An 18,738-nucleotide genomic window follows, 5' to 3' on the forward strand; every position below is an offset into this window, starting at 1 on the left:
TCTGTGTCACATAAGAACACAAGAGAAGCCATGTTGGATCAAGCCAATGGCCCATTCTGTCCAACACTCTGTCACATAAGAACATAAGAGAAGCCATGTTGGATCAAGCCAATGGCCCATCCAGTCCAACACTCTGTGTCACATAAGAACATAAGAGCAGCCATGTTGGATCAAGCCAATGGCCCATCCAGTCCAACACTCTGTGTCACACAGTGGCCAAAAAACCCAGGTGCCATCAGGAGGTCCACCAGTGGGGCCAGGACATTAGAAACCCTCCCCCTATTGCTTCTCCCAAGCACCAAGAATACAGACCATCACTTGCCCCAGACAGAGTTCCAACAATAAACTGTGGCTAATAGCCACTGATGGACCTCTGCTCCAGATGTCTATCCAGTCCAAGGACTGCTGAAAGACCTGGCAGAGCTATCAGAGGATATTGATTATGATAAGAGAAAAGAGGTTTAAAAAAGCAGTGGATAAAACAAAGCCACAAGTAAAATGTGGTAAATGGAGAATCGGTGTCAGAGAGGAATGTTTAAAAACCGGGGCCCCTGATATTAAGAATGACAGATCAAATGGCAAAGACATGCTTAGTGTAGAAAACAGTAGCAACAGGTCCTCAGATGAAGAGAAAAAAATTAACACCAATAAAGAAACACAAGAGGTTAGAGGAGAAGAGAAAATCTTTGTGGACAAATGTTTTTTATTCATGGTTCTCTGCAGTTGCAGAAAAAAGAACAAAACTCCTAAATAACTCTGATGAAAGATCCAGGTGGGCAGCCATGTTGGTCTGAAGCAGTAAAACAAAAGGAGGAGTCCAGTAGCACCTTTAAGACCAACAAAGTTTTATTCAGAATGTAAGCTTCCGTTTGTGCATGCACACTTCTTCAGACAATGGAATGGGGTACAGTGAGCAGAGCTACTTATAGCTGGTGGGCAGTGGTTAAGAATGCAAAGTGGTACAGATTTAGAATCCAATGGCAAAATTGCGAACCAAGCCATTTGGCAGCCTCCCTGAGGCCTGGCTGCCCAACGAGGATCATGGGGCCCAGCCGCTCTGTGCAGTAGCCTCCCCAGGGCCAGGCAAGGATCACAGGGCCCAAATGTACTGTGCGGCAGCCTCCCAGGGGCCTGGCTGGCCGGCCAGAATTGCTGCAGGGCCTGGAAAAGTTACTGTCACAGTTCAGGTAAGTTTTCCCCTCATTTTTTTATTTCCCTTTCTTCCCCCCATTTCTTTGTTTCTCTTTCTTCTCCCCTTTATTTCCATTTCTTCTCCCCTTTGTTTACCTTTATTACCCTTTCTTTCCTCAATTTCATTTCCCTTTCTTCCACCCATTTCTTTATTTCTCTTTCTCCCTTCCTCCCTCCCTCTCTCTCTCTCTGTGGAGCCTGAGTGGTGGGCATTGCGAAGGACTACTGCTTGGGTATGTGGGTGCCTTTAAAGGTCTGCTGGGAGCAGCTGCAGTTTCCGCATGAAGGGAGGGAGGGGTGGCAAGGATGGGGGGGTGGGAGGCAGCTACCACCAGTTCAGTTTGCACTTGATTATCCCAGATGGTATGGCCTAGTATGCTAATGAGTGTGTGATCTAGTATGCTAATATTAGGGGATGTGGTCTAATATACTACTGACTGAGTTCCTGCTGGGCTTTTTCTACAAAAAAGCCCTGGACCTATGCATTTGCCTAGGGCGGCAGGCCAGGTGTATGTGTGTGCGCGCCAGATTAGGCTCTCCCCACATGACTTCAAATAGAAAAACAATTATTTGCATTAATTTTACTGGCCTAAATCATTTCTCCCTTGGCGAAGCACTGTTTTTTAAGTTGATAATTTTTATCGCCCGCAAATGATGTTATAAATATCCATATGACCCTTGGCAGAAAAAAGGTTCCCCACCCCTGCCATAGATACACTGGATTTTTACTTTGATATTCCCAAAGTTATCCAATCACATATGGCCACATAAAAATCTCTGAATCCACATCTCTGTGGCTCTGCCATGGCACAAAAATGTAGTTACAAACAACCTGTCCCCATGGATCCTCAGAATTTTTGCATCGAGTCTCACCAACCTTATCACCAATTCACTAGTCATATCTGTAGCCAGAGAGTTTAATGCAAAAATCAACGACCCACTGCTTTCTGGTGCTGCTATGCTGGTTCCAAAGCATGGGTCCTCAAGATTTTTGTGTTGGTTCAGCCCAGACTCAATCATCAATCACATCATTTCCATACTAGAAAATGGCAAAAAAAAATCATGCTCACAGTTTCTTGTCTTTTACACACCACAATGACATGATTCTGAAGCAAGGATCCTCATGAATCCTGAGGATTTTTGCACTGAGTCTTGTAAAATTCATTACCCAATTGTATATAACATCCATGGCCCCAGATGACACCCAGAAACCCATGGATCTGCTATGTGTTGCTGTCGCAGTGCAAAAATGTATTTCCAAAACATGGATCATCAGGTATCCTCAGGATCTTTGCATTTGGTCCTCACATATGCACTCTCCAATCACATATCATCTTCAATGACCACTGACAGCACCACAAAAATCATGCTTTATGGCACTGCCATGGCACAGAAATGTAGCACAGATTCTTCATGGATCCTCACGATTTTTGTGTTTGGTCACCCATATTCATTTCTCCTCCCAAGGAGGGAGGGATTTGCCTCTTCCCTCTTCTCTCTATGTGGGGCTGCAAGCGGAGAGTTTGTTTTTGGGGACACAACAAGCGCTTCAAGGGGTGGGGTTTAAAATTCAGCCTCCTGTTTATGGATCGGGGCTCCGTTCCTTCCCTCCGATAAATATTGTTAAAAATTCCTAGACATGGGCCTATTTCTGCCTGCCTTTGAGGTCCGGCGTCTTCTCTCCACAGGGCCAGAGAAATCCAGGCTCGCCTGTAAAAAAAGCGCAATCTAACCATGCCTAATCCACACACACCCCGGAGTTTCCCAGTGCTTATAGCAGGGGTGGCCAAACTTGTAAGAGCCACATAGAATAAACGTCAGAGGGTTGAGAGCCTCAAGAACGGAAGGAAATAGGTGGGGGAGGGAGAGCTGGAAAGAAACCAACTTTAACTTTAAATGCATTTTCCAAGCCGCCATCCGGCTTGACTTGGAGAAGAAATTTAAAGAGAGAAAGGCCTTCTCCAAGCTGGCCGACAGGGCAGTGGGGGCTTTGAGAGCCACAAGATATGTCTGAAAGAGACACACGTGGTCCCCGAGCTGCAGTTTCACCATCCCTGGCTTATAGACGAGGAGGAGGAAGGATCGAGGCCAGGCGAGGAAGGGACCGGGGATCAGTTTCTCAGCCTCCTTTTCCCCAGAATAGTAACTGGTCCAGCCTGGGGGTTCCCCCTCCTTCGGGAGCGCAGCGACTCCCGAACAGCCCCATTGAGCTGCATCGTAGGGTGACGCCGACTGCAGCCGGGCTGAATGAAGCCCAGTCCCGCGGGGGGGGGGGGTCTTTCCGGGGAGGGCAGGGAGCTTTTCTCATGGCTTCTTCCGCAGCCGTGAAAGAGTTAAAAGAGCCGAGTTGATTGCTAGAGAGGCCGACAAGGCGGGGGGGGGGGCGGAAGTTGGAACGAGGACAGGGCAGGGACTCAAGACATGAAAGAGCCCGGGAGGGTTCCCTCCCCAAACAGTCCTTTCGGTCTCCGCAGAGAGGGATTCTGCTCTTGCCACGTGTTTGGGGAGGGGGGCTTTTAAATCCTTTCCAAAGGTGAAGTTCTTCTCTGTGGGGTTTCCCTCTGTCAGCCCCGGGGGGTGGTCTGGAGGCGCCTGTCTGGGGGCGGGGGGTGGTCTGCAGGGCTTGCAAGGCGGCTCTTTCCCGGGGGATTGGGACCCGCCCGGCAGCGGTTAGGTAAGGATGCGGGGAGGGGGAAGCCAGCAGCATCCCTGCGTCCTGCCCTGCTGGAGGGTGGAAAGAGTTTATCCGAGATAGATTGCTAATACTATTCTATTTTTAACGTTTCTTGTATCTTTTGTACTGTTTTATCATGTTCATCTTATCTGTTGTCTGTCACCACGAGCCCCATTCCTGGGAGAGGAAGCAGGATAGAAATGGGATTGAATAAATACCCTCCATGGTGTCCCTTGCAGGGGCTGAAAGGCGGAATCTGGTAACCCAAAATAAATTCTGAGCTATGGAGGCAGAGGAAAGCCCAATAAGAAGTCCCAGGGATGATCACATGGGAGGAGTCTTCATGCTGATTGGCTGCCCCAAATACTGCATATTTGAGCCCCTGCTTTCCCTCCCCCCTCTCAGCAAGGTTTTATTGGAGGGGGGGGGCAGTATTTTATTTGCATTAACTGTAGAAGGGAGTTTAAGTCCAGTGACGTTTTAAAGACAAAATTCCATTGAAGGTATAAGCTTTTGTGTGCAAGTACACTTCTTCAGAATAGTTCAGGTTTTTGCATTGTGTAAGAAAGGAAATATCAGTCTTCTTCTACCTGTGCCAGTCTCTTCCTAAGGTTGATGGATTCTTAAGTATGGCTTAAAGTGATGCTTTCCAAAATGATAGATTCGGGTGGGGGGGCAGATAGGCGTGCTTGCACATGAAACTTATTCCTTGAATAAAATTCTTCTGGTCTTAAAGGTGCAACTTTACTCAAACTTTGCATCAAACCAACATGGCTGTCCATGTGAATCTACATTAATTATAGTACACCTTCTAATAGTTAAGCCCTTACCAATGCTCGAATTTGTCTTCAGATGTTCCCACTTGACCAACTGAAATTGGTAGCTAACCTCATAACATCCACAACACATTTTTAAAAGGCAAATATTGATGTATGTGTTGCTTGAAGGATCGAACAAACGTATCTTTAAAAACCTGATATGTAATCTAGCACAGGAGTATTAATCCTGATCCACAAACTACAAGGATGCTTTTTTTGATCCACCAGGGTAATCCTTAGGTGTCTCTTCACCAGAGTCGGTGATGTAGTTCCGTTCTCTTTTATTTATTTATTTATTTATTTATTTTTCATATTTATATCCCGCCCTCCCCGCCGAAGCAGGCTCAGGGCGGCTAACAACATCATATCATCAACACTAAAATATAAAACAATCCCCATCATATATCAGTTAAAAATTAAGACAGGTTACAATTTAAAATTTTGTGCAGTACAGTCATAAAACAACAGTTTAGTGCTGAAATCATGCCATTCTTCAACGATGTTGGGCATCTACACGCTTTGTTTGAACGCCATTCGAAACAACGTTGTTTTGCAGGCCTTGCAGAAGTGGGGAAGGTCCCGCAAGGCTCTAACATCGTCTGGGAGTTGGTTCCACCAGTGGGGGGCCGCACTAGAGAAGGCTCTTTCTCTAGTAGCCTTCAATCTCGCCTCCCTCGGCCCAGGGATTACTAGTCAGTTTTGCGATCCGGATCTAAGTACCCTCTGGGGAATATATGGGGAGAGACAGTCCCTAAAGTAGGCAGGTCCTTAGCCATATAGGTGATAACCAGCACCTTGTAGCGAATCCAGAATACTATCAGCAGCCAGTGCAGTCCCCGCAGCCCCGGCTGTATATGGTCTCGAATAGGGAGACCCAATAACAGCCTGGCCGCCGCGTTCTGCACCAGCTGCAGCTTCCGAATTCGAGACGTGGGCAGCCCCATGTAGAGGGCATTACAGTTTTGTTTTCTTCTTGCCTTTTTGATATTTTTCCCTTTTCACAGCCAAGTGAAGGAGAGTGTCTTTCCAGAGTCAGAGGCAACCCAAGAGAAAGGGGAAAGAGATGGAAGAGAAGGACCCCAAAAGCCCTGAAACTGGCAAGATATTGAAAAATGGTCCCCATCCCATCCAAGCAGGGAGTGGTGCTGAATTCTGGGAAAGAGCTGTGCCAGAGATCTTGGTTCAGGACCCTGTGACCACAGAAGTATGTAGCCAATACTTCCGGAAGTTCTGTTACCATGAGGCTGATGGGCCCCGAGAGGTTTGCAGCCGGCTCCATGGACTTTGCAACCACTGGCTAGAGCCAGAGAGGCACACCAAGAAGGAGATGGTGGACCTGGTGATCCTGGAGCAGTTCCTGGCCATCCTGCCCCAGGAAGTGCAGGGCTGGGTCAGAGGATGCGGGCCGGAGACCAGTTCCCAGGCAGTGGCCCTGGCCGAAGGTTTCCTCCTGAGTCAGGCAGAGGAGAAGAGGCAGGCACAGCAGGTGAGGGACTTTCAGTCACCCACTTCAGGCAATGACCTTCCACCTTATGGCAACAAATCAAATTAAATAAAATAAACCTTACAAAGTCCTCTTGTTAACAGCCTTGTTCAAATCTTGCAGACTGTAGGCCATGGCTTCCTTGATTGAGTCAATGCTTCACAAGTTTGGTCTTCCTTTTTCCCTGCTGCCTTCCATTTTTCATAGCATTATTTCAGGGAGAGTTGAGGCTTGATTTGATCTCAAAGACACTTATTTGTCTTTTTGGTGATCTATGGCAGCGTTTCCCATTTACCGGGTCCCGACCTGGTACCGGGCCATGGACGCTTCTTATAGAGAAAGCCACACTGGCCATGCCCTCCCTCCATCCTGTTGTTGAATACCTCTCCCCCTCAGCCTTTGCCCCACCCCCAGGCTGCCAACAGCAAGGGACGGGGATGGTGTGCGCCCAGTGGGGCCCCAACGCAGCAACGAGCAGCAGCAGGGGTGGTCGTGCCCAGTACATCCTCCTGGTGCAGCCTCCCTGGCTGGGCTTGGCAGCGACCGACGACGGCACCATTGGGAGAGCTGTGGCCAGCCTGCGATGGTGGTGGGGGGGAGAGCAACACCCAGGCCTGAGTGGCTGAAGCAGCAGCAGCCCCGACATCCCCAGCAGCCTGCACCTGGCCGGAGCAAAGTGGAAGGATAGCAGAAGGAGGGCCGGCCCGGGGGTGGGGCAAAAGTTGAGGGGCAGAGGGATGCAGCAACGGGATGGAGGGAGGGCTGAGAGACAGGCAGAAGGGTGAATGAGGAAGGGCGACGGAAGTGTGGGGCAATAAAGAGAGAGAGCCAGTTTGGTGTAGTGGTTAAGTGTGTGGACTCTTAACTGGGAGAACTGGGTTTGATTCCCCACTTCTCCACTGGCACCTGCTGGAATGGCCTTGGGTTAGCCATTGCTCTGGCAGAGGTTGTCCTTAAAAGGGCAGCTGCTGTGAGAGCCCTCTCAGCCCCACCCACCACACAGGGTGTCTGTTGTGGGGGGGAGAAGATATAGGAGATTGTAAGCCGCTCTGAGTCTCTGATTTAGGGAGAAGGGCAGGGTATAAATCTGCAGTTCTTCTTTTTCTTCTTCTTCTAAAGAAGAAAAGACACTGGCCAGAGGGAAGCTTTATTTCCCACTCCCCCCTCACTCTGTTAGTCAGTCTTTTCCTATCCTCTCTCTCTCTCTCTCCTTCCTTCCTTGCCATTGCTAATCTGAGTACACCTGGGGGGTGGGGGAGGAAGAAGCTTGAAATGCCCTGCCATTTCATGTTTTCCCAGGCTGAGAGCATTATATATTTTTAGTTTTCTGCATGTGATCCTTGTGCTTTTTCTTGATGTTTTATTTTTAAGATTGCATTGCAAAATCCCACTATTCTACTTTTCCTAAACAAAATATCGCAAGAGTTTTAAGAATGTTTGTACTTTCCTGTCTCCTGGTTCCAGCCCCAAAGTCTCCTGGCTCCACCCCCAAATTTTAGTGGGCCATGAAGGAGAAGTGTAGAAATAACCAGGCCATGTGGGGGCAGGGGGGCATTTGGGAAACCCTGGTCTATGGTATCTGTAGAAACATTCTCCACCAGCACCACAAAGAATGAACTTTCTTCCTGCCAGCTTTTTTACTTGTCCAACTTTCACACCCACACGTAGTAATCGGGAGTACTATTGTTGTTGTTCAGCACACAGTCGAGTCCAACTCTTTGTGACCCCATGGACAAAGTCACGCCAGGCCCTCCTGTCTTCTACCATCCTCCGAAGTATGCTCAAATTCGTGTTTGTTACATCAATAATGCTGTTCAGCCATCTCATTTTTTGCCATCCCCTTCATCTTTTGCCTTCTGTCTTTCCCAGCATCAGGGTCTTCTCCAGTGAGTGCTCCCTTCTCATTTGGTGGCCAAAGTATTGGAGCTTCAGCTTCAGCATCTGACCTTCCAAGGAACAGTCACGGGAGTATTGCAGTATGAATTAACTTGATCTTGGTCACCAGTGACACATCCTTACACAGAAGAATCCTTTCTAACTCCTTCTTGGCTGCCCTTCCCAGTCTCAGTCTCCTGATTTCTTCTTTGTAGCCTCCCTATTGGTTGATAGAGTCCAGGGGCACCTTTAAGAGCAACAGAGTTTTATTCAAAGTATGACTTTTCCTGTGCAAGCACACGTCTTCAGATACAATGCAATGGAAGAAAACCATTCAAACTTGTAAACAGGACTGAAAAGCAAATGAGCATATAACATGATGAAGACGTTTTGAGACAAAACAGGAAAAACAAGCTAAGTCTACAGTGTCAACAGCTGTATGGATCCAATTAGGGGGCAGCAATGGTGGAACATAAAAACATTAGAGAAGCCATGTTGGATCAGGCCAATGGCCCATCCAGTCCAACAGTCACACAACATAACAGTCACAAAAATAAATATGTCAAAATAAGAGATAAGTGTTTAAGAGAAGCTTTTAAAAATTGTGTTGGATTTAACTGAGATTCCTGTATTACACCCCATTTGTGTCCTCTCAAGCATAAAGGTGACAAACAGCTTTCCCGCCCCCCCCTTTTAGTTGGGGTGGGATGCAGTATATTTCAAATTTTAGTGCATTAAATCAAAATTTAGTACATTTAGTGCATTTTGGAGCCAAGGAATAGAAAATCTTGTAAAGTTTCAATTTCTTTATTGTCATCAACATTCAATTTCTGTAATTCTCCACTAGGCATTATTTTTGCCTTCCTGATGTTCAGCTGTAATCTTCCTTTAGCATTTTTTTCTGCTCTAACCTTCGTTAGTTATTATTTCAAGTCTTCACTACTTTCTGCCACTAATGTCATCTGCATAACTCAGATTGTTAATGTTCTTTCCTACAATTGTCACTCCACCTTCATCTAAATGTAATTCAGCTTTTCTTATGATGTGTTCTGCATATTGATCTATTTCTCTGTATTCTAACAGTGGTCTCTTGCCCAGAGTACAGGTTGAACATCAAAACAATCGATGTTGTGGCACACCCATTTCTTTAAAAACCAACCATACCTTTTCTTGGTCCCCCCAGTCAAATGCTTGGATGTCAGCTATGAATCACAAGCTGTTTATCTTCTGAAATTCTCTCCTGTGCTCCATGAACCATCCTAAATTTGCAATATGATCTCAACTCACTCTTCTTTTTGTGAATCCACCTGGAACGGAACATCTGGCATTTTTCTTTCAATATATGACAACAGGCACTGTTGTAAAATGTTGAGCATCATTTGATTTGCATGAGGAACTATTGCAGTGGTCCGATAGCTGCTACTGTCTCCGATGTCTCCATTTTTCAGAATTGGAATGTAAAGTGAGTTTTTTTCCAGTCTGTGGGCCATTGTTTTGGTTTCCATCTTTGTTGGCAGATTCTTGTTGAGATTTTGATGGGCTCCTTTTTTGTGGCATTACTGATATCCCTTCAACTCCTGGTGATTTCTTTATCTCAGTTGTTCTCGGTGCAGCTTTACTATCTAAAACTCTGCCTTCTTGTTCAAAAGATTCTTCTTGAAAGGAATCTGTTCTCCTTTCAACTTTTTTTAATAATGCTTCAGTGTATTGCTCCTATAGATATTTCTGCTTCTATTTAGTTCAGTAAGCTTGGAAGAAAACCCAACTCTGGTTCTTGCCCCTGTGGTTATAGCAGCTCTGATGGTAGAGTCAGGGATGAGGAGTCTGGGAGTGGGTCAGGATCCATATCCCCCCCCCCCCCCGTTCCATTCCTTCTCTTACCCCTCTTCCTTGCTGTTGTTTCAGATGTGGAAAAGACCTGTGAAGGTGGAAGCAAAGTTCTCTGAGACAGAGGGAGCTCCGTCAGAGGAAGGTCAGAGGACGCAGGCCCCGGAGCATACCCGAGAGGCCCTGTCAAGTGGTAAGGGGGCCTCCTGCCCAGAGGGGATTGGTACACGTAGTGAAGTTGTTGAGCAGAAGCTTCAGGACTGGAGAAAAGGAAAATACTTCTATATAGAATAGAGTTCTGGGGGAAAGTGTCCTAGGATGTTGCAATGGTCACTCCATTTTAAGGGGAAGTATACAGATTAATGGAGAACAATTCCCTTCTTATTTACATTAATGAAAACATGCATATCACAGCTTCCTTCCATTAGAAAGACTCAATTCATCTCAAAAAAGAAAATTAGGACAAATCTGGGTGCAGCAATTAGCCAAGGTGAATCAGTGGAACCTCCATGTTCTCCTGACCAGCATGGCTCAGACTAACCAAGCTAATCAGATCTTAGAAGCTAAGAATGGCCAGCCCTGATTATTTTTTGGATTGGGAAACCACCATAGAAATTCAGGGCTGCTATGCAGAGGCAGGCAATGACACACTGCCTCTGAATCTTTCTTGCCTTGAAGAACTGGAGTCCCCATAAGTCAGCTGTGACTCGATAGTGCTTTAAACACACCCACCCACCCACCTACTGTGTTCTATGGCAGCAAATCTCAGAAAACTCATTGACACAGGCCAGTAGTTTGGGCTTTGTTACATTTCTTAAAGGCTTTTCTGGGGCATTAGGGGGGCACAGTCAGAAAGGGGATACTGGATTAGGGTTGCCAATCCATGGACTGGAGCCCATATGAGGTTTGAGGGTGGAGTATTGGATAGACAAGGTGTCATTTTCATGTCTTCTTAGGCGAAGTACCTGGATGTGAAGTCAGAGCATCAGCAGACACTCTAGAAACACATTGGCAGTTCCCCAGAGTGTTAGCTGATGTGCAAAAATCACATGGCTGGATGTGATGGCGACATGTCGTCCCATGTCATTTCCAGTCGCTTTTTCTCCTACCATTCCAGACTGCAGGATGGATAAGAAGGTCCAGCAGGTGGGAGAATGTCATGCCCAAGCTTTTGGTCTGATCCAGCAGGGATGCTGCAACCATTTGAACTCCAAGGTTCACAGGGTACATTTGAAGTCTCACAGAAATCTGAAACGTGTTGACAGTGTTTATAACACCCCAAGGATACCTGGTGCTTTTATTTTGCTTCTCCTGCAGTTTAGTAAAAGTTAATAAAAATTTTATTGATTGTAAAGAAGACAAAGTTTCAGACCCTGTAAATGGGGATGTATAAGCAGGATTCAGAGAAGCAAAGAAAATTGGAATTTGAGTTTAAAATCCTTCCTTCCAATTTTATCTCCCTTGCAGGCAGTGAAGACATGTCATTGAGCTATTTTCTTTGCAGAGAAGTTGCTCAGCCTCTGATCCAGGTAGGGGAGGATGAACGGGGGATAGTCAAGGTTTCACTCCTTTCTCAGGGACACTTTTGTTTCTGTTGTCTGAGGAAGAGAGGCTGTGAACAGCACTGCCTTTACACATACAAGCTCTACATCTTGCAACCTCAAAAAACACCCCAATCCAGAATGTCGTCTCTGCCCAGCATGATCTCTGACAAGGGAATCTGCATTTTCTTTCAGTCTCCATTTTCCTTTGAGGAGGTGGCTGTGTATTTCACCAAGGCGGAGTGGGGCCTGCTGGATCCGGGCCAAAAAGCTCTCTATAGGGAAGTCATGCAGGAGAACTATGGGAACGTGGCTTTTCTGGGTAAGGATCTTTCACAGGTGCCATATGAACATATATGAACATATAAAGCTGCCTTATACTGAATCAGACCTTTGGTCCATCAAAGTCAGTATTGTCTTCTCAGACTGGCTCTCCAGGGTCTCAAGCTGAGGTTTTTCACACCTATTTGCCTGGACCCTTTTTTGGAGATGCCAGGGATTGAACCTGGGACCTTCTGCTTCCCAAGCAGATGCTCTACCACTGAGCCACCGTTCCTCTCCATAGGTGCATATTGCTTCCATTAGGATATGAAAAGCAAAAAAGCTCACAGGAACAAAAGCTGTAATTGACTATATAATGTTTGCAATAAGAAATAAGGAAACAATGTATAAAATCTTCCAAGAAGATTCCTCAAAAATTACAAAGGGCACGCAATTAAATCCCATACATTGTATCTTACAGAAATTTACTGCAGACTCAAAAAGAATACACATTCAATAAAGGTATTAGCCCATTTCCAGGGAACTCCCATTCCTTTCAATGTGCTGACGTTGAAATTGATGCAATATCTTAATGGTCCCTGCACACAAAATGGATGCAATGGATCGCTAGCAGTACCATGCCATTTCCAAAAAAGCCTTCTTCAGGCATGCATGCTCTCAGGACACTGTACAATAAATACATATGCTAAGCCTCCAAGTACAAAATACATCATAATTCAAAATAATACAATAATAATCATACCATTTCTCCAAACTCCTCAGACACTTCAAGTCATGCAAAATGCTGGCGTCAGTCAAGCCACTCAGACCAAGTAGACGCGACGCCCACATTCTAAATGCATTCAATTGGCAACAGCTACAAACTGCCCATTCATATTAAACCAACATACACACATATCTGCATTACATTCTAAAATGTGATTACTCAAAAATAGTTTGTTCCTTTGAATCTACATACAAATATAAAAAATAGTTTATTCATTATCCTTGCATATAATAAAAATCATGTATTTATAACACCTTAACATTCATAGCTTGTTTCTATATAAAGCGTCACCACTGCAAAGACCCTGGACCTGAATTCATACAAATAATTTTACAAATGACAAGTTAAATCCAAATGGCATTAAGCCCTTGGGGCGAAAGAGTGCCCAGTTTGAATATCCAAAATGATTCCTGTTTGAGTTAGGTTTGCCTTACACTTTCTCCCATTAGGATAATGCAATATATCGTTGTGAGGCCAGTGCAGCTAACTGGCCACCGTTTGGTGCATTGAGCAGTTGGGGTGGCCATGAAAGTGATGTTCAGCATGGCCAGGTAGAGCGATCCACCCCACTGATCCAGGGCAGCTGAAACCAGCTTTGTGGCCATCACCCAAGCCAGGGAAGTTGTCTTGTCTTGAGGCCAAGGTGGGGCTGAGAGGCCCTCCGAAAGACTCTGGAAGAATCCAGATCCTAACTTCTCAGTTGTCAGCCTCTACAACATCCCCTTCCCCAGATGGGATTATGGCCATCCGCTCTGACTGTAATCTGGAAAGATCCATCCCCCAAAGAGTGGTTAGGACTGTGGGCTTGGATCTTGACCATGGTTCCATCCTTCCAGAACAACTCAGCTACATGAACCCAAAGGCACATCAACCCTTTCCTACAGTCTTCAAATGGATGCCTTCAGGCCTTGCTGTTAGGTAGAGATGGGTCTGAGGGCTTGTAAGGGTGACCTGCAGCTGGTAGTCCCATCAATTAACACTGCCACCCAAGGAGAACTGGCTTAAGCCAAACCACATGGCATCTGTGTTGCTGTGAGGAGGATCAGTCCTCACCCCAAGAGGGTGGAATCGTGTGCTGTTGAAGAGATTCCCACTGACTTTGGCAGCCGAGTAAACACAGATGAGTTCTCAGTTGAAACACGGGTGAGCCACAGCCAGATGGAGAAAGTACCGCAGCAGCCTTCTGTCTCCCCTAGAGACAAGTGACCAACTCTTTCCAAAAGCTAAATCCTTTCCACCCACTTAAGGCAGGAAAGCATCTGCCACAGAAAAACACAGAGGGATAGAAAAGCTGTCCACTCAGTGCTCCCTGAAGCCTGGGTTTCTTAAAAACTGCCTGGCATCATCTCCCCTGTCCCCAAGGAAGAGGGTTAACAATAATTACACCCCTGTGCTGCTCTCGGGCTTTGCCAAACTAGCTTCCCCTTGTTTACATGATGTGACAGACCTGGCCTGACTCAGCCTTCAGACTCAGTCCTGTCAACTCCCTTTTTGGGTTGTCAACTCCTGGAGGGAGCTAATCTTCCTGCCACTCTGCTGTAACAGGTTAATGACCTTGAAGCCCCATAAGCCAGTCTTCTGGCCGTCTCTTGCTGACAATAAGATGCACTGCTTTCCAGAGAGACAGGCTGGCTTGATACTTCTAGGAGAGGCAGAAATCCTTGGAGGATTCAGAAATTGCTGTGCATCAGACAATAGACAATCTCAACTAAGGTGTACAGCAGGGGTGGCCAAACTTGCATAATGTAAGAGCCACGTAGAATACACATGGCAAGTCAAATGGGAGCAGGGGGGAGATCATTCTTTGTCACTTTCCACCTTAAAATACATACAGGCAGTTTTGGGAGAGGAAGAATGGGCAGAATCTCTGCAGGAGGGGCTGGTAGGGATAAGATGTGACCAGTAGCTCAGTTTGGTAGGAAAGAAGCTCTTACAAAAGAAATGCAGACCCAAGAGTGAGGAGTGCCTGACTGGTGACTTGGCTTCTTGCATAGGTGCTGATTGAAATTCTTTCTTCTTTCCAGCAGCAGATGTAAAGGAGACAGCTAGGGAATTCCAGGGGTTCTCTTTGGAAAAAGTAAAGAATGAAGATGCTGAAGAAAACTTTGGAGATGGAGATGGATCACAAAAGAAGGAGGAAAGCCATGCAGGTAAGACAAGGGATAAGCCCATTCCTTGTGAAAGAGGGGTCCTCCCTGAAACCCCAGTCCATGAAGAAAGGTCAGTCAACAAAAGAAGGAACAAAGGCCTCCAGGGGAACCAGAGAATCCTCTGCAGGGAAAAGGGAAATGAAAGTGTTATGTTTTTAAATACCTTCAGTCAGAGAATGAACGCCAATGCTTAAGGATAGAAATTGTATAATTGCTTGACATACAAAAAAGAGCTTCAGTCACAAAATAGCCCTCAAAGAAGTCACAGAGGTGGAGAGTCAATATTAATGATCAGAGTCCCAACCAAGGGTCACTGATGCAGGAGGCTTAATGTACTTTCAAAGTGTATCTTATTGTACACTTCAGAGTGCACCAGGAGGAAGGCACGGAACTATTTGCAGCCTGAGTGGAACTTCAGGGGCTGACCAAATTTCCTCCTGTGGATTCTAACAAGATATCTCTCTCTTTATTCCAGCAAGAGATGATCAGAGGAATGAGGACGATGGGGAACTGCATCATCTATTGCTTGATGAAGTCAAGAAGGAAGATGTGAGAAGAAATGTCAGGATTCAAGGCAGACTGAAGAGGCAGAAAGTCAGTCACAGGATGAAACAGAGGGATAAATCCATTCTTTGCCAAGAGGGGGATTTCCAAGAAGTAATTCCCATGTTGGAGAAAGCATACAAGTGCTTGGCGTGTGGAATGAACTTCTCAGATCAAACCCAATATATTGTCCATTTCGGAATGCACAGTGGAAAGAAGACCCATCAATGCCTGGAGTGTGGAAAGATCATGATTCACAGAGCAGAGTTCCTTCGACATTTAAGGACACATACAGGAAAGAAACCTTCTAGCTGCTCAGACTGTGGCAAGAGCATCTCAGAGAAATCAGACCTTGTTCAACATCAAAGAATTCATACAAGAGAGAAGCCTTTAATCTATTCCAAGAGTGGAGTGATATTCTTGAATGGAAAAGAGAGTAATATACATTTTTCAAAGCACAGTATACTGAATACATGTCAATGTTTTCAGTGTGGAAAGTACTTCAGATACAAATCACAGTTCCTTGTACACCAAAGGAGTCACAGAGTGGGGAAACCTTTTGAATGCTCAGAGCATGGGAAGAGATTCAGTCAAACTGGCCATCTTCAAAGTCATCTTAGAACCCATAGAGGGGAGAAGCCTTTTGAATGCTCAGAATGTGGGAAGAGATTCAGTCAGACTAGCAGTCTTCAACAGCATCAAAGAACCCACAGAGGGGAGAAGCCTTTTGAATGCTCAGAATGTGGGAAGAGATTCAGTCACAGTGGCCATCTTCAATGTCATTTCAGAACCCACAGAGGGGAGAAGCCTTTTGAATGCTCAGAGTGTGGAAAGAGATTCAGTCAGAGTGGCAGTCTTCAACTGCATCAAAGAACTCACACAGGGGAGAAACCTTTGGAATGCTCAGAATGTGGGAAGAGATTCAGTTGGAGTGGCAGTCTTCAACTGCATCAAAGAACCCACACGGGGGAGAAGCCTTTTGAATGCTCAGAATGTGGGAAGAGATTTAGTGAGAGTAGCAGTCTTCAAAAACATCTAAGAACCCACACAGGGGAGAAGCCTTTTGAATGTTCAGAGTGTGGGAAGAGATTCAGTCAGAGTGGTCATCTTCAAAGTCATCAAAGAACCCACACAGGGGAGAAGCCTTTTGAATGCTCAGAGTGTGGGAAGACATTCAGTCACAGAAGCACTCTTCACCACCATCAAAGTGTCCATACAGGGGAGAAGCCTTTTGAATGCTCAGAGTGTGGGCAGAGATTCAGTCACAATGGCCATCTTCAACAGCATCAAAGAACCCACACAGGAGAGAAGCCTTTTGAATGCTCAGAGTGTGGGAAGAGATTCAGTCGGAATGGCCATCTTCAGAGTCATCGAAGAACCCACACAGGAGAGAAGCCTTTTGAATGCTCAGAGTGTGGGAAGAGATTCAGTCACAGTGGCAATCTTCAAAAACATCTAAGAATCCATACAGGGGAGAAGTCTTTTGAATGCTCAGAGTGTGGGAAGAGATTCAGTGACAGAAGTACTCTTCAACGTCATCACAGAATCCATACAGGGGAGAAGCCTTTTGAATGCTCAGAGTGTGGGAAGAGATTCAGTCACAATTGCCATCTTCAACAGCATCAAAGAACCCACACAGGAGAGAAGCCTTTTGAATGCTCAGAGTGTGGGAGGAAATTCAGTCAGAGTAGCCATCTTAAACAGCATCAAGGAATCCACGGAGGGCAAAAACCTGAATAGACATTCAGTCAGCATTCTTATGGGCAACAACATCTAAGATACCACACAGGGAAAAGACATGTAACTTCTTAGCCTAGGAAGGCATATTGAACTCGTTACTAGAATATGGCATGAATTTTATGAATATTCATTCTAGATTAGAGCTGTTTGTAGATGTATGTTATTCCAAAACTAGGCAGTATTTTAGAAGCAAAAGTCTTAAGTTTGACTGTAATTCGGACCCAAAACCTGGTAACATTTGCTAAGGCCAACTTCTGAAAGCTGATCCTTCCATAAAATATTGTACTGTTCTGAGGTCCGATCATAGGAACTAACAACTGGGAGTCTCACAGAAGTTGCTGGGTGACTTTGGGCCAGTCACTGTCTCAACCTGATGTACTCAGCACAGTTGTTGTGAGGACAAAACCACAGATGAGGAAAACCATACTTGTACATTTCTTCGGGTCCCTATTTGGAGAGAAAAGGTACAGGTGCCTAAAAATCAAACAATGCTTCAAAAACTTCTGAAGTCTTTAAAGTTGCTCCAAGCTCTTGTTTTATTGTAGCCTCCAGCTACACCCATGCTCTTGCATGTCACCCACCTGAAACACTCCTCCCCAGGGAATGGTGAGGTATAAAAAGAAACCAATTTAATTAATTAATATGTCTGAGGATTTTTTTTCTCTATTTTTCCAGTGGAAAAACTGGAAAATTTGTGGAAGTACTGAAGAACAAACTTTGATACTGAAGAATAAGCTGTTATACTGCAGACATATACAGTGTTTTCAATACTTGCTGTTTAAACATAAATTTTGGCAACATTTAATATACTAAAATTAATACATTATTAAAGAGTTTATTTTTTTCAATGTTGTAAAATTTAATTTAACAGCCAAACGTGCTGGTAGTCCTCCGTATTATGGCTCTGTGAAAGACCTTGTGCCCAAATAGTTTCCATGTTATGACTCTGTGAGAGACCTTGTGCCCAAATAGTTTCCATGTTATGTCTCTGTGAGAGACTTTGTGCGCAAGTAGTTTCATGGTGGGCAGCCATGTTGGTCTGTGGTAGAAATGTGCGGTTGAAGTCTAGGAGCACCCTAGAGAACACCTTTAAGCTGATGATGCCCTGGACATCTTGCTGGTGTTAGCCATCATTATATCTATGAAATACATTCCTATATGTGTGGGCCTGAATTTTCAGCACGAACTGGAGAACAATTGGAAGATGACCCTGTTGATAATTGAGTCTGTATAAGGAATGAGAGCATGTTTAGATTGTAAATCTGAATCTGACAGCCAGTGACAGCTGGATCATGTGGGCTGGGTTGTATCTTTTGTACTGCTTTATCAGGTTCATCTTATCTGTTATCTGTCACCTCGAGCCCCATTCTTGGGAGGGGGAGCAGGATATAAATGGGATTAAATAAATACCCTCCAAAAAAAGAAGAAGAAATACCCTCCATGGTGCTTGTTGCCAGGGGCTGAAAGATGAGGATTGGGGTGGGGGGAGGCCAGCAGCATCCCTGCATCCTGCCCTGCTGGAGGGTGGATGGAAGTTATCCAAGATAGATGGCTAATACTTTTATATTTTTAAAGTTTCTTGTATCTTTTGTACCATTTAATCAGGTGTATTTTATATGTTGTCTGTCACCTGGAGCCCCATTCCGGGAACAGGGAGCAGGATAAAAATGGTGTTCCTCCCAGGGGCTGAAAGGCGGGATCTGACTTTGGTAACCCAAAATACATTCTGAGCCATGGAAGGCAGAGGGAGGCCCAATAAGAAGTCCCAGGGGTGATCACATGGGAGGAGTCATTCATGCTGATTGGCTGTCCCAAATACTGCATATTTGAGCCCCTGCACCCCCCATC

The 18,738-nt window shown here is 45.4% G+C and overlaps 1 protein-coding gene across 2 annotated transcripts in view; it reads left to right on the top strand.

Moving 5' to 3' along the window:
* The first annotated feature begins 3,588 nt into the window (after positions 1–3,588).
* Positions 3,589–18,738, top strand: part of LOC132566024 (zinc finger protein 135-like) — a 30,486-nt gene continuing 15,336 nt past the window's right edge. Inside the window, exons 1-7 of one of the 2 annotated variants that reach the window (XM_060230674.1) lie at positions 3,589–3,724; positions 5,688–6,169; positions 9,947–10,061; positions 11,336–11,397; positions 11,605–11,731; positions 14,485–14,607; positions 15,083–17,738. In XM_060230674.1, the coding sequence (XP_060086657.1) occupies positions 5,747–6,169; positions 9,947–10,061; positions 11,336–11,397; positions 11,605–11,731; positions 14,485–14,607; positions 15,083–16,890 (2,658 nt within the window). In that variant the 5' untranslated portion in view covers positions 3,589–3,724; positions 5,688–5,746 and the 3' untranslated portion in view covers positions 16,891–17,738. Of the gene's footprint in view, positions 3,725–5,687; positions 6,170–9,946; positions 10,062–11,335; positions 11,398–11,604; positions 11,732–14,479; positions 14,608–15,082; positions 17,739–18,738 lie in introns of those variants that run through there. The other variant, XR_009555040.1, reaches the window with a different exon arrangement.

This window comes from Heteronotia binoei, chromosome 2 (assembly GCF_032191835.1).
Source record: "Heteronotia binoei isolate CCM8104 ecotype False Entrance Well chromosome 2, APGP_CSIRO_Hbin_v1, whole genome shotgun sequence".
Classification (NCBI taxonomy): Eukaryota; Metazoa; Chordata; class Lepidosauria; order Squamata; family Gekkonidae; genus Heteronotia; species Heteronotia binoei.